Source organism: Cyprinodon variegatus, unplaced genomic scaffold (genome assembly GCF_000732505.1).
Source record: "Cyprinodon variegatus isolate N-32 unplaced genomic scaffold, C_variegatus-1.0 Scaffold119, whole genome shotgun sequence".
In the NCBI taxonomy this organism is placed as follows: domain Eukaryota; kingdom Metazoa; phylum Chordata; class Actinopteri; order Cyprinodontiformes; family Cyprinodontidae; genus Cyprinodon; species Cyprinodon variegatus.
The window spans coordinates 421,212-447,188 of record NW_015150572.1 but is presented as its reverse complement, the minus strand read 5'-3'; the positions used below and the strand labels follow the sequence as shown (position 1 = coordinate 447,188).

General features: G+C 37.7%; 2 protein-coding genes across 3 annotated transcripts in view; both read right to left on the bottom strand.

The window, feature by feature from the left end:
• Nucleotides 1-2,888: 2,888 nt before the first annotated feature.
• Nucleotides 2,889-4,767, bottom strand: LOC107085251. Its single transcript, XM_015375481.1, has 4 exons — nt 4,577-4,767; nt 3,755-3,917; nt 3,414-3,538; nt 2,889-3,342 (listed from the first exon to the last, which is right to left on the bottom strand). The coding sequence occupies exons 1-4, from the start codon at nt 4,709-4,711 to the stop codon at nt 3,133-3,135; spliced, it is 633 nt and encodes a 210-aa protein (XP_015230967.1). The 5' UTR covers nt 4,712-4,767; the 3' UTR covers nt 2,889-3,132.
• A 6,274-nt stretch (nt 4,768-11,041) lies between these two features.
• tesk1 (testis-specific kinase 1) overlaps nt 11,042-25,977 on the bottom strand; it is a 42,010-nt gene continuing 27,074 nt past the window's right edge. For both annotated transcript variants that reach the window (XM_015375515.1, XM_015375514.1), the window contains 6 exons: nt 24,338-24,420; nt 16,406-16,496; nt 16,079-16,162; nt 13,523-13,609; nt 12,961-13,057; nt 11,042-12,880 (listed from right to left, as the gene is read on the bottom strand). In XM_015375515.1, the coding sequence (XP_015231001.1) occupies nt 11,814-12,880; nt 12,961-13,057; nt 13,523-13,609; nt 16,079-16,162; nt 16,406-16,496; nt 24,338-24,420 (1,509 nt within the window). In that variant the 3' untranslated portion in view covers nt 11,042-11,813. The remainder of the gene's footprint in view (nt 12,881-12,960; nt 13,058-13,522; nt 13,610-16,078; nt 16,163-16,405; nt 16,497-24,337; nt 24,421-25,977) is intronic.

The following is a 25,977-nucleotide window of genomic DNA, read 5'->3' as shown; positions in this document are numbered from 1 at the left end:
CTTGGTTCTTTCTGTATGTTCCTGCTTTTTGTTTTTTTTAAACATCAAACAAATGTCTGTTAGACTTTGTGTGAATCGCAGCAAACAGGAAAAGATTCCTGCCTCAGTAGTCGCTCTGTAAGGTTAGATCTCATGCTGCGCTGTGACTCCTACTAAACAGAAAACTATACTAAGTGTTAAAATGGAGAACCCTGCATGATGTCTGACATGTATCCATTCATCGACCTATTTAAATTTCTAATCAGCCAATCACATGGTGGCATCTCAATTCATTTAGGCATGTAGACATGGTCAAGATGATCTGCTGCAGCTTAAACCCAGCATTACAATTGGGAAGAAAGGGGATTTAAGTGACACTGAATGTAGCACAGTTGTTGGTGCTACTGCGTTTTCAAGCGCAATCGTCTCTAAGGTTTGCAGGAAATTGTCAGAAAAAGACAAAATATCCAATGGGTGGTAGTTCAGTAGGCACAAATGCTTTGTTGATACCAGAGGTCAGAAGAAAATGGCTGATAGAAAGGCAACAGTATGGCTTTTCCAGCAGGATAATGTGCCGTGTCATAAAGCCTCTCAGACTGGTCTATTAAACAAAACAATGAGTTCACTGTACTCAAACAGCCTCCCCAGTCACTAGATCTCAATCCAATAGAGTCCCTTTGGGATGCGTTGGAAGTGGAGATTCACATCATAGATGTGCAGCCCGAAAAAAATCTATGAATCTATGCCACGAAGGATTGAGGCAATCTGACGGCAAAAAGGGCCCAACCCAGTACTAGAAAGGTGTACCTAATAAAGTGGCAGGTGAGTGTATAATATTTAAATAATACTTAAAATGTATCATGCTTCTGTTCCTTGGCTCCCTTGATAAATCAATTGTTTTTCATTACGCGAATACACTTGGTTAAATTTCATGATCATGTAGAATCCAGAAAAACTTAAATAGAACCTGTCAGGAAAACACGGCTTAGGTTAGATTATCTAATAAAAAAGGAAGAAAAAATCAGCACATGATGCAATCTAAGCAAATTCGAGAACAGATGAGAATAAATCATCTGTCAGTCTGTTACAGAGGCTTTTCTAAGGCTTTGAGAGTCTGGTAAATAACATTCACAAAAGGGAGAAAAATCTGAATTTTTATATGGAATCCATTTTTGAATGTTTATACAAAAGTTGATCCTGAAATTATGTTTTAAGTCATCAGGTAGCATCTAAATTACAACAAACCACAAAGGAAGACCACAAAGGAATGTGGTCTTCCAAGTGAATTTTCACTCTTCTACTTCTAAGGCCACTTTTATGTTGGATCAGGGTCACAACATCATGAATAGGGTAGATTGGACGGTATGGAATAGGATTTGGGCCACTGGAAAAAAAACAATAAACTGATATTTTTATTTCATCTGAGTTTAATATTGGAAAAATTTCCTTTTTTACATATTAAACTCAAATAATAATAAAAAAAATCTGTTTATTTTATTTATTTTTTTCCGGTACCCCTTATACTCTTCCGTACTACAGTCTAGGCAAAATCTTAAAAAAATATATAGAATTTTTCATCCTTTTTTGGATGCATTAAACACATAGCCACTTTGCATTGTTCTTGTAGGAGCTAAAACAGGCCAAATATTTAATAGAGTTTGATGGAGTAGCCATGCTGGGCTCATGCCAATGCTTCAGTCATATCCTTCTATGCTGAACGTTATCTAATATAATGCTGCTGAATTCAGTTTCTACAGCTGAAACCAGATATTCAAACCCATAAACGTTCAACTATATCAGAAGTTTACATGGATTCTGTTTGGCATTTGCTAATTCTGTCTTTTAGTTTTGGTTGAATTTTGGCTCATGCATTGACAACTTTGCTTTTTTTTTTTTTTTGTCTTTAGTTTTGCAGTATAATCAGAGTGATTTTCTGTTTGGAAGACCTATGCTGAATCAAGAAAATATTCATGGTTATTCACCTTTTCCAATTTTTTTTGTGCCTTACAGATTTATTCTTAAAATATTAAAAAAGTATTTTCTTTTTTTGGTCTCACACAAAACTGTCCATTATGATATTTTTTTCATTACAAACAAGTTTTCAGGTTGCTTTGCAAATGTATATATATATTAAAAAAAAAACAATATTCAAGTACTAAAACCCTTTGCTTTAACACTTAAAGCTGTGTTTAGGCACATCTGTTTCCATGGTATGGATCATTTTTAAGATGTTTCTACTATGTGGTACTTTACGACAGTAGGAAATGATATCCAAGGACATTTCTTTTCATGCATTCTTTACTGCTTTCTTTTATTTTTTTTGTCATGATATCACAAAAAGTGGGTTTGATGTGTACCTCTAGATGTGTGGCCTTTTATTACCTCAGAGATTATGGGATAACCCATTTGAAGCTTACAGAGCATGACATCACATGGATTTAAAGAGGCTGCATTTTTGATGGATATAACTTTGGATTTAGAGAACAGCCATAGACAAAAAAAAGCAAACAAAAAAAATCACATTACCGTATATGGAAATTGAGTAAATAGAAATAACTGACTGAAAACATTTTATCTGATTTATTTTCAGGCAATGATTATAAATATTTTTTCTCACTATGTACAAATCTGGTTTCAACTGTATGTTTGTTGTTTTTGTTTTCCTCTGTGCTCCGGCTGAAACCGAAAATACTTCCATCCACAAGCTAAAGTGAACAATCCACAATCTCCAGGCTGATATACAGAACATTATAAACCCTATTGATGGAGTAGAGGTATAAGATGTGCAGAGGTGGACACACCTCCAAATTGCACAAAGGCCAGTTCATCGAAGGAAGTTGGATTCATAAAAAAAATCTTAATTACTCAGGAAGGCACTCCTTGATCCACATCCTCTAATTCTTGTGATAAACTCATAAAAGTCTGTATGATGTTTTCAGCTACATATACCTCCCATAATGAGAGAGCAAATTGGGGTCATAAGTGTCTTTACACTGAAAGTAGGTTTTCAAATCCAAGGGATCATGCATTGTTCTTAATCCAGTATGGAGGATCCATTGAACCAAACCCCTTTGTTTGAAAGTCTTCTATTTTCCATTTGACGCGTCACCAGAAAGAAAGAAGACAAAGTAGGATTGCTCATGATGAGTCCTATCATCTTTTTTGCTTCAGTACCTCACTGTAACAATATACTACACCTCCACTGGCGTCAAAATGTATAAGTGGGCTGGAGGTCTTGCTTTTTGAACTTGAGGTCAAGCCCATGTTGGAGCTGTTTTCATCTAAGAGTTCCAAGTTTATGTCACAAGGGTCGACGGGGACAAAGACGGGAGGAGCCAAAGAATCCAGATCTTGAGCCGCCGTCTAAAAAAGAAACAAGGTGAGAATAAATTGTTTGTAGTCAGAACAGAAGGCAAAGTTGGAGAGAATCTTACCAGAGCCTTCGGTGGATTATCAGGGGTCGGTCTGTCCCGTCTGGGTTTTTGCAGGAACACGGCAAGAAATAACAAAAGGACTAGAAAGAACAGACCAATGCCAGCACAATACATCAGCAGCATCCCTGCAGACACACAAACAACACACAAAGCTGCAGGATTAAGGACGCATAAAACACCGGCAGGAGACTAATTGGCTCATTAGGTTTAAGATTGGGTTCAATCAAAATGGTTTAATCATGAGAGACCTTCCCTGTCCTCCGAGTCAGAGAGAACAATGACAAACAAATGCATATTTTGCTTCAAACTTGAGCAGTTGGTCTTTATCCACCTCGTTTTACCTGAACTGGAACGAGTTGCAACACACCCTGGAGCAGATTTTGGGGAGGCAGCTATAGAGTAGATCGGGAAGGAGAAGTTGGCGACAGCACAGTAGCTCTGACCTGGAGACAGACCTGAAAACTCCAAGATGGAAACCACTTCCTGGGTCCAAACTGTGCGGCTCTGTTCAGCACAGACAGGAGACAAACTTACAGGTCTGGTTTGGGAATCATAGAGCAACATTTTTGACTCTTTTCTATTGTTTTGATTAGTGATTAATGTACTTTTTTGTCAATAGATGATTACATTTTTGAACCATTTTGAATGTTTCACATGTCTTGGATCAGGATTTGCAACCAGTGGCTCTTTGGAGCTTAATGATTTTGGTAAAAATACAGAAAAACTAAGAACCAATCAATTAAAGAAACAAAAGTACCAGTGATGTTTCTGTAGATGGGTTAGGCTTACCCTAAACTCTAAAAAAGTCAGTCTAGCTGGTCAAACTATAACCTTAGTAATTGGTTTGGAGAACAATGTCTTATACACAAGTATCAACCCATTATTGAAGAAAACATTTCTATCACCTTCTTACAAAGGGTGTATAATGTTATTTATTTCAAAACTTTAAAGTTACAATAAAATACAATGTCTTTAAATGTGAATTCCTATCTGTTTACATAAGGACATGTCAGTTCCTTCTTACTTAGTGTCTATTCAGTTGAACTGAGGGTTTTAGTATATGTTGCATACCAAAGTTCTAAAGTATTTTATTTTGGATTCAAACGACTGGCAGTTTGTTGCTCTACATTCTGTGTTGCAATGAAATAGGATTAATTTCAGACCTGGTTTTCAGAGCGATTGAGCTCATTGTACACAGTCACTGTGGTCCAGGGGTCTATCAGTTTTGAGATGGGACAGCACACATCATGAGCGCACCTCCTGTTGGCCGCACAAGGAAACTGCACCTCCACAGACATGCTGTCATTCTTCAAGGAGACTGAGATGGATGGGGGGCTGAAGGCTGCAGAGGACAGAGAGCAGAAATCATTACTCGTATTTATTAAGGTTGATCAGATTTATAATTTACACATCAGATAAGTTTATTTTTTAACATAAAGCAGCAGTTTTTAATTCAGGATCAAAAAAAGTCTAGCATTAGCGCGAAGAAACAAGAAAATATGCAGACCCCCATGTGAGTCTATAGCTCTGGTTTGAGTGTTTATAAAAATGCTGCAGATTGCTACTGACTAAAGTCACTGTAGTCAAACTTGTGTGGTTTGATCCAAACAGTGGAGCTGGGGGTGAGGTGGACTCCAAGGCGAATCATGTTGTAGAGCTCAAAGTTTGAAAAGACGTGGGAGACGTCACAGCTCCGGGAGGAGATCCAAACACACCAAGGGACGTCCTGCCAGGGGTCCCTGGGGCCCGGAAACAAAGAAATTACAAAAAACTATCAGATGCAACACGATAATATTAATAATGTTATTCTACTTTTGTTTTTGTTGTACTTTTTTCAAAGGAAAACTCATGGAGCGCATTTTTATGAGTTTACAGCATTGGAATTAGTTTTAAAGCATTTACCAAAAGCAAAATCTATTATTAGCCCTCCGAAACCTTAAACAGTTGTTTTCCATTAATTTGATCAATTTATATAGTTCTTTATTAGTTTACAAGAATATCGTCCAAGTTATCATGCAAGTATAGTGTTCTACAGAAAAAAAAGAAAGAATATAATGACTGGTCCAATCAAAGTTTATTTACATAGCACATTTACAACAACTTGGCTGAGGAAGTGATTTACGACAAGCACATCGCAGGTAGATAAAGGATAAAACAATAAATTAGACTAGATTAGATTAAAAGGACAATCTAAACAATAGAATTCACTATAAAACACCAAAAAATTATATTAAATTATATGAATAAAAAACATGGTCTGCTTTTTTTCAGTGTCATTAATTTTCCCAAACTGAAATGGTAATTGCTAATGATTAAAACAGGGCTGTTGTATCAGACAATATAAGAGATTAAATATAGATGTGAGCCCTGTAAATAAGAGGAGCAGGAGCCTTCATGGGCCGCACCGGTTTTTTTCCAGACAAGTAGATAATTTAGATCGTCATCAGTTGCAAATATCTTGTATATAGGGCTACAACTAAAAATTATTTTGTAAATTGAATAATCTGTCCATTATTTCTTCGATGAATCGCTTAATAATTTGATAGCCAAAGGTTCTTTCAAGGTTTTTTACGAAACTAAACCAGGTGAAACTAAAACTTTTCCACTCCAGGAATTCTGGATAGAGCATGTAACACACAAAAACAATTTATTTTTATTTTATTTTTTTATGTTAAGTGCAAAATATTTATATATTTTGCTTTTAAAATCTTGGTATAATTTCTGCTCTAAGTGAGTTGCTCTGTCAGCTAAAGGCATGTTTTGCAGCCTCTTTACTCCAGTTAACGATTAATTGATTACTAAATCTGTTGACTATTACTTCAATAATAGATTAATGAGGATTAATCCAATTAATTGTGTCAGCCCTAGTTGTATATATTTTAAACTGAACACATTTGCTAATTTACAAAAGTATTCATATTTTGAAGCATTTCCCCTTTATTTTGTTGAAGGCAATTTATTCTTTTTTTTTTTTTTTTTAGTACAACCTCTTGTGGAGGCTTAAGCAAGCCTCATACCTGGAACACACCAGTCCCACCATGAAACATGGGGGTGGCAGCATCATGCTATACCAGGGAGAGCCGCAGCAAGTGGCTCTTTAGACCTCCTACAATGGCTCTTAATTGTGGCTAAAAACAATAAAGTACAAGGAAATTGAATTTCCACAACAGAATAACATTTAAAAAAAGCTATATATTTTAAGAATGTATATATATATATATATATATATATATATATATATATATATATATATATATATATATATATATNATATATATATATATATATGTGTGTGTATATATTAAAGGTGTGATATAACTGCTTTAATGGTTTCTATTATCATCCCCATGAGCATTAAACCATACACATAGATTTGCATATTTTTCCACAGATAAGAAAGATGCATGTTTTTATAGTATATATTTAACAACAATGAGTTTATTTTTTTTTTAATCAGAATGTCATGTGCAGCTCTAATCGACTTTAATCCAGCTGCATTTAGGCTGAAATGAATCTTTGGGTTTTTTAAGGTTGCAGATCTCTGTGGTATAGTAAAGCTTTTGCTCATCAGGGAAATGGAAGCTGGTCAAAGGTGATGGTAAGATGGTTGCATTTAACTAAAGGGCAGACCTAAAAAAACAACTAAATGTCATTGCTTTCTACTGGTGACAGTTTAATGACAATAAAGTTGAATTCTATTCTATTCTTCTACAAGAAAACCAGAGTCTGCAAAATATCATACAGTGACTGGAACACACCCTTCCTAGATAGTTAAGGTTTACAAAAAAAAAACAAAAAACATCCAAGTTATTTTGCAGAAAAATACGCAAAAATGTATATCTGTAGATGTGCAAATCTGGTTCACTTGCGTGTTCATTTGTTTTCTTTGCTTTATAAATCTAGAACTGCAGTTATTGTTATTGTAGATAAGGTTTTTTGCCAATGGGGTGCAGTGAATTATATGGCATTGTGCTCCTCATATCTAAAGCATAAATCCTTCACATACAGTGAAAATATTTACCCAATCTAAATCTAATTAAAGGTGTGATGTAACTGCTTTAATGGTCTCTATTATCATACCCATAAGCACATCTCTATGTAAATGGTTACTAAAGCAGGAGTTGGATTATGGATCTCACTCACAGGCAGTAGGACTTACCCCTGAGTCTTTGTCTGCACAGTGTAGGTGATATTAGGACTGGCATGGGGACAATCCCACCGCAGGAGGCAACTTAAATCCAGTGATTCCACAGCAGTGTAACAGACTAACCCAGTCGACCCTGAGAAGTTCGCACGAAACCAAGACACAAAAATAGCACGGTCACACAGGTGCTCACTGACCCCTTAAGTCCAATTGTCACAACTTTGTTAAGCTTCACAATCATGGTGCACAGAACCACAGAAGGTAACCGAATTTCACATTTCATTTAAATATGGAAAGAGAAACAGCATTTAGGGGAATAAAGCTCATTTCAACCTAGATTTAACATTTCTACAAACATTATAATGTATAATTTATAAACTATGCTTCAGAATCCCAGAACATCTCGAATACTCACCTGCGATGAGTGGGAGACTGATTGTAGACATAATCAATAACGGAAGTCTGCTCCATGCGAGACCCTTTGTCCTCATGGCTGCAATACAACCTCTGAACTGAAGAAAGTGAGACTATGATAAGCCAAGGAGAAGGTGGAAGGGGTGGAGAGATAAGGATTCAATTAAAGGCAGGTGATTTTGTAAGAGAGGATCTGCTGTTTGATCCACTTAAAGAGGAAGGTGAGAAAGGAAACCATGAATGGAAGCTCAACAATGTCTATAACACAGATACACCTTTTTAATGTTGATTCCATACAGAGCTAATTTTCAGTCTGCATTTATCTACTGTATACGCCTTTTTAAAAAAGAAAAAACATTTAATTACCCTAGAAATCCTAAAGATTTCCAAATGATTCAACTGGAATAAAAGGTTTCTGGAATTTCTATAGATTAAACGCTGTGCTGTTTTTCTCTTTTATTAGACTGTATGAACTCAATTATATCTTGATTTTAATATTGTGATAATTTTATATTCAATGCACATACAGGTTGGACGTCATATTGCTGTTGTGAATAACTGTTATATTCAATTGCCAGTCAGCTGGGAATTTATATTTTCTGATACTTTAAGATGTTTACTGCCCTAGGAGGAGTGGTAAATATCTTATTTGATCAGATATAATTGGGCTGTTATATATTGTTTATGAACACACGCCCTAATAGCTGTGTGTTAGAACAATAAATGAAAGAGTGATTCGAGCTCAAATCATGGTCAGATAATTCTGCACATACATGGAATAAATTCATCTCAACTTCTGTTCAAAATATAAGAGTTTATTAACAAAAATCGTTCAGCTCCAAGTCAAACATATTTTAGTTTAAAGCTCTTATCTAAAACTAGTGAAACTCAACTAAACTACTATGTATAAAGAGGAAGGGGAAGATGGTTGAAAATCTTATTACAATTTAAGATGGATTTTGTGTTTGAAAACCAAAGTTTATGTGTAAGAATTTGGGATATGATCAAATTAGCTTTTCAAATATTTAGTGAAATTGGAATGTTTTCAGACCAATTCAAAATGCAAATCCATGAGAATAAAACCTTATTTGGCCAAATAATGTTTTATTAAATAATTTGCTTAATCAGGAACCAGTAACGTTTAGTTAATGATTCTTTACCCTCTTTGAAATAGCTAGGAGCGAATAGACATGCGGATTACACTAAATGACTCTTGGTCATACTTGGTAATCGAAATGTAATGAGCATCTGAGGAACACATGAACACCAATTTTATATTAATGTTTAAACCCTTTTGTGAAATAAAGCTTGTCCAAGCTTCAACAACAGCTCAACACATGTTACTATAGCAAAGCATGCAGTCCATCCCTTTAGCTTTGTCTTTACTCATCAGTAAACATGTGATCATATTATCAAAAGCCATTGCTTGTCCCAGACCTACAAACCTTTTTGTCCATGCCCATGTGGAAGGCTTGTGTTTTCATCCAGCAGGAGCTTAGCATGGCAGGCTCACAGCAACGCGGGGGTTTTCCTCACACCAAGGGATCCTTAGGAGACTTTCTCCTCCAGTCTGGCTCTATAAGTTCTGAAACTCACGAGAAATGTGTTGCAAAAGGCCTGTTTTGCAGCAGCTTGGTTCTGAAAAGTCAACCATCATGACTTGATCATTCTGGCGATCTGGGCCTTTTGGCCCTGGATCTCCATGATGGCTTCTTCCACTGTGGACCCCCTGGCAGCTTCATGGGAAAAAGAATGAAATCTTGTGCTGTGGTTTTACTGTCCTCAACACAGAGTGGGGGTGGCAAGTCACACCTCTGTCGGAGGTCCTGTGGAGGCAGTTGGCTTTCTCTTCTCTGGTCATGATGTCAAGATGAAACATGGACACTGGTTCCAATCTCCAAAACCACGATCATGACAACAATATTGACTCAGAGTTTGTCTGTTTAACTGTGTTTCTCTTCTAGATGAAGACATTAAAGGAGCAAATTCTACAGCTAACTTTTATTTTTACCATTACTTCTGAGTCAGTACTTCTTTCTTTGAAGTCTGCTCTTCTCAAAGCACCAGTCAGTCGTAGCAGAGGGTCGTTCACACACCGAGGCTGGTTCTGCTGGAGGATTCCTCTCCACACTCGCTATGTGCATACTAACCATGAGGGATTGCTGCAAAAATTCAATAATTCAGTGATGTTTTTTTGGGTTTACTTGGAAATATTAACCCATTTGTAAATATGATTTGAGTGAAATGACCCCAAATTGTCTTGAGATAACTTTTATTTAAAAAAAAAAAATGAATTGAAATTTTCACTTTATGATCTGTGGGTCAGGAACTGGGATACTTTTATCTGTTAAACTATGCTGCTTTCTTTTAGAACTACTCATATATTGGTGCAACCACAATGGCTGTGGTGCGGACATAAAGTCCTATCACAATATTATATTATTGATAAAATTAAACTTGATAAAAAACAAAACTTTATTTCTTCTTCTTCTTCTTTTAGCAACTTTAAGGCCAAAGCAATCATAGCTTGATGATCAATACTACTAATTTTCAAAAATCTAACTTAAAGTAGTCATTCCTCAGCACTCCGTCGCCACAAAAAAATGTGATTTGAATCACTAAACATCCCATGACAACCACATTTCGTATTGAAATTTGTCCATGATTTACCCATTTAAGAGTTTTTAAAACATAAATTCAAATTTATCGCTTTGGCAAGGAATCAAAATTCGATAAACTATATGATTAATGGCCCGTCCCGCCAATAAGCATCCAAGTTTGTTGTATTTTAAAAACTGTTAAATCCTGTTCTGAAGAGTTTCCAAATTGTTCTTCAAACTGTTTTAAGCAGCGGATAATATTAATGACAAAAGTCCAACTCCTTTACCATTTACCATTACCGTTCATTTTGAAATTTGGGAATTTCTCAGTCTTTGAGGTGATAAATGGAAGGAAAGCAGTGCCTTTAAAACACTTTGAGAACAGTTTGGCAGAAAACATTTATGTGTTTGGATTTAAGGCAAGAATCACTCAAGAAAATTGAGTTAAAAAAAAACATCTTAAACATAAGTGCATTCTATCTTTTTATTCAATGCCATCTTTAAATAATAAGAATCTGTACATCTCTTAAGCAGGTCTTTGACCATTCATTCCCAAATATAATGATAAACAGTTTCCTTATAAACAGTAATACAGTTGAAGTGCTTAACCAGGCAACCAGAAGGGCCAACAAAGTTCATACAGCAACAAAAAAGAAAAAAAAAATAGTCTTAAGAACGGTGACATTCTCACACACGTACCCTTTCACACACACGACACTCATACCCAACTCGGTCAAATGCGCCCCAGAAATGCACTGTACGCCTCTCCGTAATTAAACACGTTAAAGCAAACCTGCCTGTTCATTCAGAAGCAGCACCAAACATCAAAAATAATCCTTACAACAGTATTAATACTAAGCTCAACATTCCTCGTTTCAGCGTCGGTCAGACTCATCTGGCAATAAGAGTCGTTGCAGCTGTAAATTTACAGATTCCCGCCGAAGCACGCCTGTAAGAGTCAAACACGGGCTGACATCGTGCAGGACGCCCTCAGTCCAGCAGAGGGCTTCCGCCGGCAAAGTCCTGCAGCGTTCCTGGACAGAGAGTCGTTTCTTTCGAGTCTGGACAGTATTTTAATGAACTCATGCAGGCACACAAACTTCTGTGCAACAAAAAGATTTTTCTGGAGAAAAAAAAAGAAAATAAGCAGAGTATTGCTGCATTAAAATCTGTGCAAATTTTAAGAAGACCCGCTTAATTTCCAGGGGAAGAGCTTTGCATTTGGTGTCGACGGTTGGGGAGTTATGTTTGAGCTCCTGGCAGGGCCAGTCCTGGATCCAGGCTGGTGTTGGTGGGCGGCAGGCCCTTAGGCCCCGGACAGAGCAGCCCACGGGAAGCGGCGTGGTCCCCGTTCAAGTTCTTATAGGGGTTTCGGCGAGGGGGCGCTCTGAGACAAACCGAGGGGAAACGGAGTCCGGCCAGGCAGCAGCCGGGACAGGAGATTACCTCCTCTTGGTCCAGGGAATGGCCGCTGCCGGAACCGAACGGTGAGGAGCCGGCGGGGTCGCTGGGTGAGGAGTGGTAGCCGTTGTTGTTGGTCGTGGGCGTGTCTGTGGCGGCGCTCCAGCCTAGCGGTCGGCTTACGATCACATTGTGGTTGTCCAGATTGGAGAGAGGCGGCAGACAGGGAGGCCCGTTAGCGATGGCTGACCTCCAACCGTTTGCTAAGGACGGGGTGGAGGGATGGAAGGGGGTGGAGGAGTGAGACGGAGAATGATGTTTGGAGTAAAGCGATGACGTGATGTCGTGCGTATCAGGGGAGGTGGTGCAGTCCATGGGCTCCTCCTCCACCTCCTGCTGCTCTTGGTCCACCGTGTTCAGTGATAAGGGTTCAATAGACAGCGGGAGACCTGAATCCCCTGCCAGGGATGAGTCCTCCTCTCCTCCCAGCAAACTCGTCTCCTCACTCCTCCTTCCCTCATCGTTCATCTCAAACGCCGACCCCTCCTCCGTGAGGACCGTGTTCGGCGCAGATATCATATGCGGAGGCGGCGTACACGGCAGTGAGTGGCATCGCCTGTGCCTCCTGGGAATATCGACGGCCTCCGCTTCAGATGCAGAGACGTCGCCGCAGTCCGGCGGAGGAGGCAAGGTGAAGGTCAGGGAGATGACAGACTTGCTGGGAGTGTCGAAAAGCTTGATTTTTCCTCCTTTGAGGTCCTCCCGCTGCAAGAAAGGGTTGAGCCGAGCAGAAGGCGTGAAAGTAACACAGGGCAGCGTGTCCTGAGGGTGCAGCATGTCGGACTTGCTACGGGAGAGACGGGGGTCGGACGTGTCGCAGAGGGACGGCCTCCTCAATGGTCCAACGTCTGGAAAAACAAACCCGAAGAGATGAAATACATGAATAGAGGTAACATCATGGTTAATTGGTGCCCAAACGATGTCCCACCTCTCACTGGAGGTTCATCCCTCTGCTCCCTCTCAGCTCGTTTCTTCTCCAACTCGGCTACAATTTGGGAAAAAGACGGACGGAGTTTGGCATTCATCTGAGGAGGAGGAAAAATCGATAGATTATTACATCAGAAGAATGCATTTTTACTAAATTCATTAAACAATACCCATAATCATCATCCTTCATCTGTTATCACTCAATATGATTCCTAAATATTAAGTTATACTTAAACACAGAAATGCATAAACCCTACAGATAATATTCCACCTGTAACACTGGGTCTTAATACTCAAGCAGCGGTAGGAAAGAAGTAGTTGGATCTTATTGGTTTTAAACAGTTTTATATTCAAATCCAAATATGATGATGGCACGAAACCTTTCTGACCATTTGAGCCAGAATTTACATGAAGTGGCATAAAGCCACAGCTCTAGATCTTCCTTCTACTCCCAATTCTGTCATGAGCAAGATATGCAGCCATTACACAGGCAGAGCAGAGAAGGGCTGGACAGCAGCCATAGCAGAGATGGAGCACATGTGTGTCTAATGGTCGTCTCTTACATTACAGCAAGCGATGGCCAAATCCAGGAAGTAAGGTGGACAGTCTCCAACCATCTGCTGAAAGGCCTCAACGTCCAGGCCAAAGTCCTGAAGGGAAACACACAAAAACATTTTTCTTAAAACATCATTAAAAACTCAATATTTTAAGTTTATAATAAAATAAAAAAAAGCAAACCAAACTTTAATTTCTAGACAATGAATGGTTTTAATTGTTATGCTGACAACAAGCCACAAGGGGGAGTAATGTTAAAACGTTATCATGGTGGCAAAAGCCTTTAAAGAAAGAACTTTCTTTACAGCCTGGTTCTTTTGCAGTTTCTGCTGCAGTATTTAAAACCCACAGAACTGGCTGACGAATACGCCAACATTACCCCTACTGAGAGAAACACGCAGCTGAGGCTTAATGTGAAAAGTTTCAGCAGCTAATTTAATCAGATGTGCTCTTTTACAGGTGGTTCAGAATGACTGCACCTGTTTTTAACTTAAATATGCATGAACAAGTTTAAAAAATTACATTTTTTTGTTGTTCCTACATTTGCCTGACGTGTTAAATGAATTTTCCTCCATTTACTGCAGCTGCCTCTAAAGGTTCCATTAGTCAATTGATCCATTTGATTCAGTAAAAATCCTTTGAGCGTGCGCAGTTGTGATGCACTGCACGCCATCGTTCACCTGGCTACTTTTTTGAGGCTCCGCCTCAGCGAGATACATTGGATATTTAGCCACAATTTATTATGGATTTTCTGTTCACTATATGCGGATTGTATAAATCAGTAAAAAAAACAACAAAAATAAAAATACAAACTATTAATGTTTGGGTCTAACAAACTTTAAATATCACACATCCGGTGCTACAAGGCTTATAAAACAACAACTAAAATAACAAAAATAAAAAAAAAATTTGGGTTTTATTTAATAAACTTAATGACTTATTTTGCTCAGCATGGGGTAAAATGGCTCTTTGCTTTTAAGAGTTCTCAGAACTCGGGTCTGATTGAAGGAATAAAATTAAAGAGAGCTCAGATCTGCTCTAAAAGTGGCCCTCTTTTCGCTAAAAAGGAAAGATGCTCGGTTCAAACTAACTGCAACATTCATAACTCCCTGATGATCTCACTCCTCTTAACAGAAGACCTTTGCAGTGACTGAAGTGTCTTTTCACCTCTCTGTAAACAGCTTTGGTGTCATTTTAACTCATTGCCAGAGAGGAGAAACATCTGGAAAACCTCTGGAGCTTGTGTTATGCTCTTTTAATGCCAACATCAGAACATATGCATCTTTAGTGTTACGATTCTCATTTATGGTTAATTTAGGGTTATTTTCAGAATGGATAAAGAAAACCAGAAGACTGAATTTAGAGGGTTTAACGACAAACTGAAGCGCGTGTTGTTCAGAGGGCCTCTGGTACTGGAAATATTACAGCCTTTTACTTTATACACCTTTTCTTTAGACCAGGGGTCTTCATCGTTTTCCAAGCCAAGGACCCCAAACTGATAGCAAGGTGGAGCGGGGACCCCCTAAATATATATATGGTATGAAATTGTGTTATATCTAACTGGTCCTATAGTCCCTCTATTACAGATGGAGTCATGTAGCGAAAGTAATTTCTCCCTGGGATTATTAAAGTATTTCTGATTCTTATTCCTTGTTGATGGGACAGGTGTTGTGGATGAAACGGTGCCCAGCTTGAAAGAGCTCCTGTGTGTCGCTGAATGTGTGCATTGATGACTGAAAGACATCTTCTGCCTCCATTTATCTGTTTACTACAGTGTGTTGAATTCATGTTAATGTGGATTTAAAGACATTTCACTTAGTTAAAAAAAAAAATTGCAGGGGGGAATATAAAAAAAAAAGTAAACTTTCACAACCCCCATGCAACCACCTAGGGGTCGTGGACCCCCTGTTGAAGACCTCTAGCTTAGAGGTTCAGGCAAACTATAGAAAGCTGTGTTGATTTGAACAAAACAAGTGTTTAATGTACTTCAGTATTCAGCTAAAGAAAAAAATGTACAATTCAAATAGAGATTGGTCTTAGGGAAATTTATGAAAAAGTGTTCCATTTTTTATACTTGTGAAATATCCCAGCATAGAAAGCATCTGTGGATACATGTGGCTTAGATGTTTTATTCCAGTTTAAAACACCATATTCATAACCAATTAAGAATATTTTTCCTCGGAAACCAAACGCACAAACTCCCAGGTCCAAGATAAGTTAATGCTGCATGCAGCACATCGCTGAGTTTATCAGTATTTAAATTCTCCTTTGAGATAGGGAAGCCAGCTTCCTGTTTGAGCAAGAGAAAAGATGTCGAAGTGACATCTCCATTTACTGGTTTTCTAAAGCGGCTCCAGTAACTGTGCGAGTAGTTATGACACCATATTAAGAATCCTTCCTGCCCATGTGCTCTCTCCATTATGGAGGCCGTAGGTTTCCATTTAGGCTTTAAAGGTTTGCTCCTCTATCGTCTCATGAAAATTGGTTTTATTCAAACAGGATGTGAATGAGATGTATAATGAAGTTAAACTGCTTGGTATCCTGATAAAAAGCTGCCTAAGTACCTCGGTGCGTGGCAGGATGTCTGGGTCGGCCTGTATCCTCGCAATGATCTCACACAAGATGATCCCGTATGCAAACACGTCCACCTGCAGCGACACATTGATTATTGAAGAAACAAACAAAAAAGGTTTGCAATAAAGAGACAATGAGAAACAATATGAATTTTAGAGCAAAACACCTGAATAGGATAATATTTAGATTTTGTAGGTTATCAATTTCTTCCCTAATTCAAAACAGGTTTAGTTTAATGGAGGACATCTTTTCTTATAATCATTGAACTTATTTATTAAAATTGCGCTCTAGAAGCAAAGAAGACCATAAATCCAAACCTTTTCATTGTACACTTCTCCTCTGAGCACCTCTGGGGCCATCCAATAGGGGGAGCCCACAACTGCCAAACGCTCCTGGACCTCTTCCTCACTGCAAAGCGGAAAGATGAAGAAAGAAGCTGGATTTTAAACACAGACACCCTGCTGAGGCAGACCTCAGAGCTACCACAGATATGACGTTAAGTTTGTCTTTATTATTCAAACAAAAAATAACATTACTTCAAAGAAAACATTTCAATTTAAAAAAAAAAAAAAGTGTTCACATTAGGGCTGAACAATCGATTAAATAAGATTAATCAGTTATTGAAATAAACTACTTGAGTAATCGATTAATAATTAAGTGGAGACTCTAAAAACTGCCTTTAGCTGACAGAACAACTGGCATAGAGCAATAACTATACCAAAATTGTGAGGAAAAAAAAAAAAAAAATCTTTATCTAGAGCTGCAACTAATGATTATTTTGCTAATCGTTAATCTGTGGATTATTTCCTCAATTATTAATCAGATGGCGAAATGTCCCTTAAAAATATATATATTTTTTTTACCAAATTAAAGCAAGTGAAACTAAAACTCTTCTACTTGTGGAGTTCTGGATAAAGCATATTGACAGAGGAAAAAGTTCATATAAATGCAAAATGTTTAAATACAGTATTTGTTTTGAAATAATTACTGTTCTAAGTGGGTCTCTCTGTCAGCTAAGGTACGTTTTACAGTCTCAATAGTCCTGTTAACGATAATCAATTACAAAATCAGTTGGATGAATATTTCAATAATCGAATAAAATTAAATGTTTCAGCCCTACTTTCATACATCAATGTTATTTCCAGAACTTCAAGTAGAACAAAATTTAGTTTCACTTGGTTTAATTCTTTAAAAAAAAAAAGTTCCTCAAAGAAGATTTTTTTTTAATTAGTAAAAAAATAAAAAACAGAGTTTTTTTGAGTACCATATTTTTGTCGCCATTCACAAAAAATATTTTTTTTCCATGATTCAAAAAGCTTTTCTTTTAGAATACAATACAGCAGAAAATCCTTATTTTGTCCCACAATGGAAAAATTCTGGTGTTTTCATTGAAGTGACTTTTTATCGATTTAAATAATTTGAATTACCTTCTCTTTTGATTGAATTATAAAGACACAAAGCTAATTCTCATTGTATGGCCCAAACACAAACAAAGATAAGCAGTGTTCAAATGTAAAGTAAATTTCAACTATATTTTTTCATTTAAATACTTTCCTTGGAATCAAAAGTGTTTTTTTTTTTTTTGCTTGTTGTTTTTTTATTGCAAATATATGAAGCAAACTTTTATAATTTAATAATAAACACGCAAATCTACCTCCATACACAGATTGATCTTTTTGGTTAAAAAGAGTATTTAGAAGGGTTTAAAACTAAGGTAACCTACATGCAAAATGACCTGTTAATGTTTTGTTTTATAAATGTTTTTGCTTTCATTCTGGTTTTATTTTTCTTATATTTTATTATCTAATTCATGTAAAGCACTTTGAATTGTCAATGTACTGAATTGTGCAATACAAATAAAACTGAATCCTTGAACTTTCATAACCTTTTGTTTAACTAGGCCTAAATTGAAAAATTGCAAAATACCATCATGACATCTACAGGAGATCATGCTCCATCTGATGACAGACGGATCTTCAGTGGGGTCTGCAAGCTCTTTGTGGTTCCAATTACTATTAGCAAGACAAGTGAATAACATTTATGCAAAGATTTTCGTGTGTAGATTTCCTATGGGGGGCTTTGACAATGGGTGCAAATTCAATTTCATTAAAAGTTGGCTTCATTACAGAAATATAGTCAATGTAACACAGTAAAATAGACAAAACTTAAAGATAAAAATTGGTTTAAGGTTTTTTTAGACGCTTTCTGGTTATAAAACAATGTTATCAGGTTGCTTATTGTCACTATTATTAAAAGTCTCTCCATTTAGGTGAAAGCAGCTGATTTACTTCACAGCAATATCTCCCTCTACAAACATGGGACAGATGCTATGAACTTTGCAGCAACCCCTCATACCAAACACACATGATGACAGAAGAACAAAAACAACAACTGCTTTAACATGGAAGACGGTCAGCCTAACCCCGAAATCCCACATACTCCGTCTGTGCTCCGCTCGGCCCCGCTGCGCTCCAGACCGCCTGCACAAAGCAAAGCCTACAGCCGCCGCTGTGGCTCCGTCCCCTCCGCTCTGAGTTCCTTGGACATCGTAGAGGGCATGCGCGAGATGAAGGATAATTCAAAACTGCTTTTTTTTTAATGAACTTGTTCTCTACTCCCAAACTCAGCATCTCTTTTCATTCCTGTAATAAGAAGTTTCTTTTTAATGGATTTGATTAAAGTTTAAGTCCCTCGGTATAAAATAAATATTTTAATGGAGATGAGAAATCTGCTTCCTGGTTGGTGAATAACCAATAGTTTGGATCCAATCATTTAAATAAACGGTGTTAGTTTTTTTTTTTTTTTTGATATTTATAAGAATTGTGCTATAATTTCTAGTCACCGATCTGTTGCTGCTATATTTTAATTTGACGAACCGGAATTTGTCGAGGTTCTTTTTCCTGTTTGGTGCGATTGCAATTGCGGATCTTGACTTGGCCGGACCGGAGCAAAAAATAGCTCGGCTCCGTAATTTGTCGGTGACGGACGGAGAAGACGTACGTGGACGGAGACGTGCGGAGGAATAGCGGTGGATGTGGAACAGCTCTCATTGATTTCCATGAAAGACAAGCGCTCCGCACAACGTACGTCAGCGGGGCGGGGCGGAGCGGAGTGCTGACGGAGTATGTGGAATCTGGGGGTAACCAGGCAGTGTGGGGGCTGTCTGCAGCACAACTGTAGTTTACCCAACACACTGGATTCTTCAGGTTTTATGGGTTATTATTGCCCATTATCATCTGCATAATAGGGGATATTTATCCCATGATGTCTAATAGTCTTAACAAGTGGAAGCATATTTAAAGAAGTCAAACAAAATCTCAGATGAAATTCATCTAAACTGGTTTACCAACACACGGACAGAAAAGCTCATTATTAATCTGTTATACATTCAACTTTTACTCTAATGCATTGCAGCCATATCTGAGTCTTACTTTAGGAAGCTTTTTTTTTTCTTTAAGTTTTTACCACCCAGTTTGCTCTGCCGTATTATTGTTTACCAGTGGGACAGTGGGGACAGTTGTATATCACTTTAGTGCTGTGGTCAGCCGAGTAAAGGATAGTGTAAATAAAGGACAGTCTAGTGTTTGGACGAGGCCCAAGCATTCAGGGATAAACCCTCATATATACATTTGACCTCATGAATCATTTTTAACATTAAAAAAACAACTACATAGGATTTCTAATAAACTTAGTTTTCTACAGTTCTTGTGTCAATATAAGAAGTTGCCTTTTTTTTATTTATTCCACATTAATCACAGTCGCAAGTTTTCTTTTCTCTTCCCCCCTTCTAAGTCTCAACCATCTTCCTATTAACCCAGAAATGCTTCCTTGTGCCATAAGAAAAATCATTCCCACAGCATGATGCTGCCACCACTATTTATTATATTTTATTATATTAAAAAAAAAGTTAGAACTGTAAATTTACAGTCTATATTGTTATTTTTTCCCCTTATTTTTCAAGGCTGCACTTTAAAGATGAAATTGTCCAGAGAGCTGTTCCAAACGAAATTTCTTTTTGTTTTACACTTGTGTAAACAAAATGACAAATAAAATCTAAGTCTAAATTTTACTGTGGAGATGATGTTTTCCGGGTCAAGTGAGTTATTTGTTTACAACAACATATGTTTTATATGTCAGCTAAAATTATAAATGTCAAAATAATACGGGGAGGTTTGTGACTTTAACTTGGGGAAAAAAAAAAAAAAAGGAATTCAGAGTCTAAGGCCGTGTCCGAATGTTCCCCTAAGCCCTAAATCCCTAAGTCACTATATATAGTAGGAACTATATAGTGGACTTTATAGTGAACTCCGTAAACTGAACTTTCAGACAGATGATGTAACTCCATCTACCCAAATGATGCCAGCTCCATCTTTGTCATTTTTTTTTTGCCACCACAACAAATCCCATAATGCTTTGCGAGAAGAGCTCTCCTTGTAAAGCATTCCAGGATATATCTGCTTGTCTAGTGACCATGGATGATCACTACTTCTCAAGATGCATTGTGGGAAATTAGAGTCGATTACTTTTTCATCCACTTGACGTTCGGACGTTCAGGGATCTGCAACCTGTGGCTCTGGAGCCCAAAGCAGCTCCTTAGACTACGGTATTGACAATCGTGTTTCATTTTGGGCAAACAAGAGCAAGCTAGTTTTTTGAAAAAAAAAAAAAAAAAAAAAAAAAAAAAAAAAAAAAAAAAAAAAAAAGATATACCGGTACTAACAAATTCATGTTTTAGCATTTTATATGCTGACTATTGCCTTGGAAAAATAAAATCATCAAAAAATATTTCCTTTCTTTAAAAAAAAGGTAATGTGATGTTTGCAGCTCTAAGCAAATTTTACATGTAAGACGGGTCTTTATCATTTCTCAAAATAAATCTATTCTATATCAAAAATATATACTTTGACCTTTTTAAGAGGAAAATGTGGGTTTTAGAAACATTAAAGTTAAAAACATTAAATATATATCATAAATATATTCTCTTTTTGCAAGACACTTTCTGTGTCTAAGAAACAACATTGTTTTCAGTTATGCAAAGATATTGTTGTTGAACTTAAGCTGAAACTTCAAAAAAGGAAGGAACTGTAGAATGTGCAAGGACGATGTGATCACACACACACATGCCCACATGAGCAAACACACCCCTCCCCTCCTCCTGCTTCTGGCAGATACTTCCTCCCTGTTCTATTTCCATCTGCCACAGTGTTATGATGCAGCAGAAAATCCTAAACAAGAGCCGAGACGGTCATGGCTCCCGGTGTAAACACCATGTGGAGAAGTGGAATGGCAGAAAACAGAACGCACTGAGGACAGAAGGTAATGAGTACGAGTTGCTGTCGAAAAAAAAAAAAAAAAGACCAGAGGGATTTGTTATTTGAGGGACAGCAAGCGGAGCAGCAGGGGGACTGGAATAGTTTGACCATATTTGGAGCTTTTCCTAGCCCCCCTGCCAGACTCCTCAATCATCTCCATTGCTTCCCTTATTCCTTCGTCACCCCATGCCATTTGCAGACCTGTAACAACCACAACATCCCCTCTGTTAGTGTGCTTTGCTGCAGGACGCAACTGTGTTTGAGTTGAAATGAAAGGCAAACACAGCCTCTGCGATGACAGCCGCACAATCCGCCAGCTGCCACTAAAAACCACACTTTGGAGCGAAACAGAGGCGCAAGTATGCAAAAGTAAACAGCAGCAGCAGCCAATCAGCTAGAAGGCCTCACACTCTGGGACATATCAGTATGTTTCTTTTTCCTCTCCACATTTACAAGGTGATGGACACAGAGGTTTATTGGAAAGCATTAAAACTGAGAAAGTTATGAGCCCGACCCCCACCCCCCCACACAGCCTTCCCTGGCCCCCTGACTGGGGCACACTTGTATAAACAACTGGTGGCTCTGCAGAAGCAGAGAAGCAGGAAGCAGATCACACTTGGAGGAAGGCAAGTCAGCCAGGCTGCAGGGGAGGATGCATTTGCTGCGGTTTTATAGTGCATTGTATGCAGGCTGGCGGCCATATGGTGCATGACAAAAATAAATTGCTCAAACTCTACAGAGATCAATAAAAAAAAGTGACCATTAAATATTGAGAATTCTTTACAGCCCCAGCTCTTATTCCCCTAGAAGAACTTTTTACAGCTCAACTTTTAAAACAGATTTGATACAGGCCTCTAAAAATCACTGACAGCGATGCACCGATGGCCAATTCCCAGTCCTGTGGTGTGTGAACCCACCACAGGCAGGACGTGCCAACAACAGCAGCAGCTCTAAAGGCTGGCTGTGAAACCTCTCACCTGGAAATGCTTTCACAGTTTCCCTTCCTTTTTCAAACTGCATGTTTTCAGCTAAATCACAACAAAACATTTTGGGCAGTAAGGAAACAAACAAACAAATAAGCACAGTACATAGGGAAACCGGGTCAGTTTGTGATGACCAGCTCGAAGATAGAGGATGATTATACACAATGAGAAGGACAAATAGAAAAGAATAAATAATTAAAGAACAAATAGGGGCGACTCATTCGCCTTCAGAGGTTGGACTTCCAGCCAGTTGACCTTTGCTGCATGCTTTCCCTCTTTCTCTAACATTTCCTGTCTGCCTACTTTAAAAAAAATTATAAAGGCCACTATAGCTAACAAAATCTTTTTTTAACAATCCGGACCTTCACAACAATGAGGATAATGAAACAATGAAAATGTCTTTGCTAAGGAAAAAAAGAAGGTGATGGCTACAGGAATAATAGCAATTGTGGTGAAGAGAATACAGGTGATGAGGGGGATAAGAATGACTATAGGATAAAGAAGGTCGATGCCAACAGAAGATCAGGGCTTAAATAATTATCAAGGAGGAAGGTGACTAAGCAGGATGACTACGACCTAGCCTTATAAACCAGACTAAATGTGAGATTTAATGTGTAATTTAGTCTGGCCCCGATGAATGAGACATCGGACGATTATTGATGAAACAACCTGTTGTTTTTCAAACCATGTCTGTGCCTATTGGCCAACGCTCTGACCAATGAGCGCAACTGACTGTGACGTAGTAAGCGCAACAAATAGCTGGTGGGGGAGTGTAAACAAACAGCCCGTCGGTAAAACGGCGAATACGTCCTTCTTGAAAATGAACGAGCATGGAGCCTCTACCTGCTCACGTTTCAATGAAAACCCCAGGTCTAATCCTTCAAAAACTGATTCCAAAGCCGAGAACTGTTCAATAGTTGTTGCCATCTTCCTTGTTGTGCTTTCTCAAGTGTCGCACGGCTTTGTCGTCACGCCCTGGGACAACTAGGATTGTGATGAGGGCAAATATTACACGAGGGTTTCTTCATGTGCTTAAAAAAAACGACAAAAAAAAAACAACAAAAAGCATCAGAGTTGGGTTCACAAGAACTGAACTAGAAATTAACCTGTCTGACTCCATTTACCAGAACTATTCTCTAACACTTTGACTGCAGCTCCTTTAAATCCATAGCTGTATTTTTCCCAGCACCTGTGTGACTGTTGATTTTTGGTTTAATTTCAATGTTCCAGTCACTAGGCCCAAATATAACATCAGTCCAAATTCTAATATGCAATTTATTTTCTAAAATAGTGACTTTACACAAATCCAGGGGAAACTTCAACTCACATCTGCAGCCAAGAGATTTATTTTACAAGCAGAGTTTTGAATCTAACACTTTTTTTTTCTCTGCTCCCTGATCTAAATAATTTTTCCACATTGTGGTGATTCCATTTGCTCAGTTTAGAGTCTGATCTCAAACACATGAAGTAACCAGACAAAGAATCACAAAGAAAATATGACTTCTGTTTCTAGTCACGCACTGCAGAAGGACCATAAATGAAACGCACCGCACAAATGTGATTAAATGCAGCTGCAAACACAGAAACGGCTTGATGGGAGCAACAGAGTGTCGTTAATGCTCTGCAGCTTGGCTCAGAGGAGGCGTCAATATTTATTCTGTCTATCCTTTATTATGCAGTGAGCAAACAGCGGTTAGACCGAAGTATTTGAAAAAGTCGACAGAGTCTCAATAGCATTAAAAATGGAAACCCACTATGATTAATAGTTTTATTTTGTGTGCGACTCATCTGATTGTATCCAAGAGAGAAAGAAAAAAGATGTGGTCTGAGAATATTTCTAAGAAGATATGGAATTACTCAAAGGAAACAAAGAGAGGTGAAGGAATGCGATTTATTGAGCACCACTTATCTAATCATTGAATTTTTATAGGTGGTTAGATTTTTATGGACTGACCTGTAATCTGGGATTTTCTCTGCCAGGCCAAAGTCTCCCACCACGGCTGAGCACATGCCGCCCTCCAAGCGCACCAGACAGTTCTGCACACAGAGGTCAGAGGTCACAAACATGGGTCAACAGCTAATGGTTTTACATCCAAAACACAAGAAGGATTAAAGAACACTGCAATGTAATTTACTGGGATCTCTGTGGCCTACAAACAAAGTAGAGCATGACACAGAAAGAAGTGAAAAAATACAAAATCCCTGTATAAACAGGTCAGAGTTGATGAAAGGTTGTATGGAGTAATCCTTCAAGAAACTCCAATTAGATGCAAAGAAACCAATGAAGAGGTTAGGAGTGTCCCGATACACCTATTTAATTTCCGATACAGATATTGCCGCTTTGAGTACTGCCTGATAACCATCAGCATTAATCATACCTACTTTTATTAGCAAAGTTTTATCTAATCTCTTTTGGTATTATTCTAAAGTGGAAATCTAAGGCAGCTATTAACTAATAAAAACTTAAAACTAGTGCTGAAACAATTCATTGGATTAATTGTGATTAAGCAATTGTTTAAATAATCCTCATCTAATTTAATAATCGTTAACAGGAGTATAGAGACTCTAAAACGTGCCTCTGGCTGACAGAGTAACCCACTAGAGCAGCAATTATACCAAGATTGTCAAAAAATTATCTGAACGTTTTACATTTAAAATAATAAACATTTTTACATGTCAATATGCTCCATCTAGAATTCCTGAGTGGAAAAGTTTTAGTTTCACCTGGTTTAATTTTATTTAAAAAACTTCGTCTAGGAACCTTTTGCTATCAGATTATTAATCGATTAATCTAAATAATAGACAGATTAACCGATTTGCAAAATAGTTGTTGGTTGCAGCCCTACTTAAAAAAAACATAATGTATATTTATATATATATATTTTTTTTGCTTTTTTTCTTTATATGCTGTTATCCAAACTTCAGAGCCCCTCAGAGGTCCAAAGAACAAATGAATCATCACAGGCCGTGTGTAAAGCTGGTAGAAACACCCAACCAAAAAAATGTAACAGCAGCAAAATGTGCCTCAAAGTATTTACTCTTGTCATGAGATATGGATCATGACAGGAAAAAACAAACTCCGATACAACAGTCTGAATATGATGAAGAACTCCATCTCTGGAAGTGATAACGTTTAAAAAAAAACAAAACAAAAAAAAAAAACGTAGTGAATCCCCCAGGAGGAGGAGGAGGAGAATAGAGAGAGATGACTGGACTTCCCTCCTGGATGAATGAACGGAGACTATGCTTTTATTTTTATTATGTCATGTTGTACGCTGGGTTATCAAATAACATGCTAAAATACAAGCCTGTTGAAATGACTCAAATTTCTCATCGGATCATCTCAGTTTTCAGAATACCTAGAAACTGGATCGCCATGGAGACAGATGCAGATCCTGAAAAACTGTAGACCTCCATGCTTGTTAAACACAACTGCTATGATTTCACTTCTAATTTATCCTTCTGCCCCGTAATAGACAAAAAGGATGAATCTATTAATTTTGAACAAAAATAAAGAACTGTGACTTAAATCTGTATGTTTATTTTATTAATGTATTATTTGTATTGGGCAGTTTGCTATAAAAAAATAAATCA

Coding starts and splice junctions, on each gene's coding strand:
- LOC107085251 (XM_015375481.1), bottom strand. CDS start 4,711: ATGTCTGTGGAGGTGCAGTTTCCTTGTGCGGCCAACAGGAGGTGCGCT. Junction 3,918..4,576: donor TCAATCGCTCTGAAAACCAG/GTCTGAAATTAA, acceptor TGTGCTGAACAG/AGCCGCACAGTTTGGACCCA. Junction 3,539..3,754: donor TGCAACTCGTTCCAGTTCAG/GTAAAACGAGGT, acceptor GTGTGTCTGCAG/GGATGCTGCTGATGTATTGT.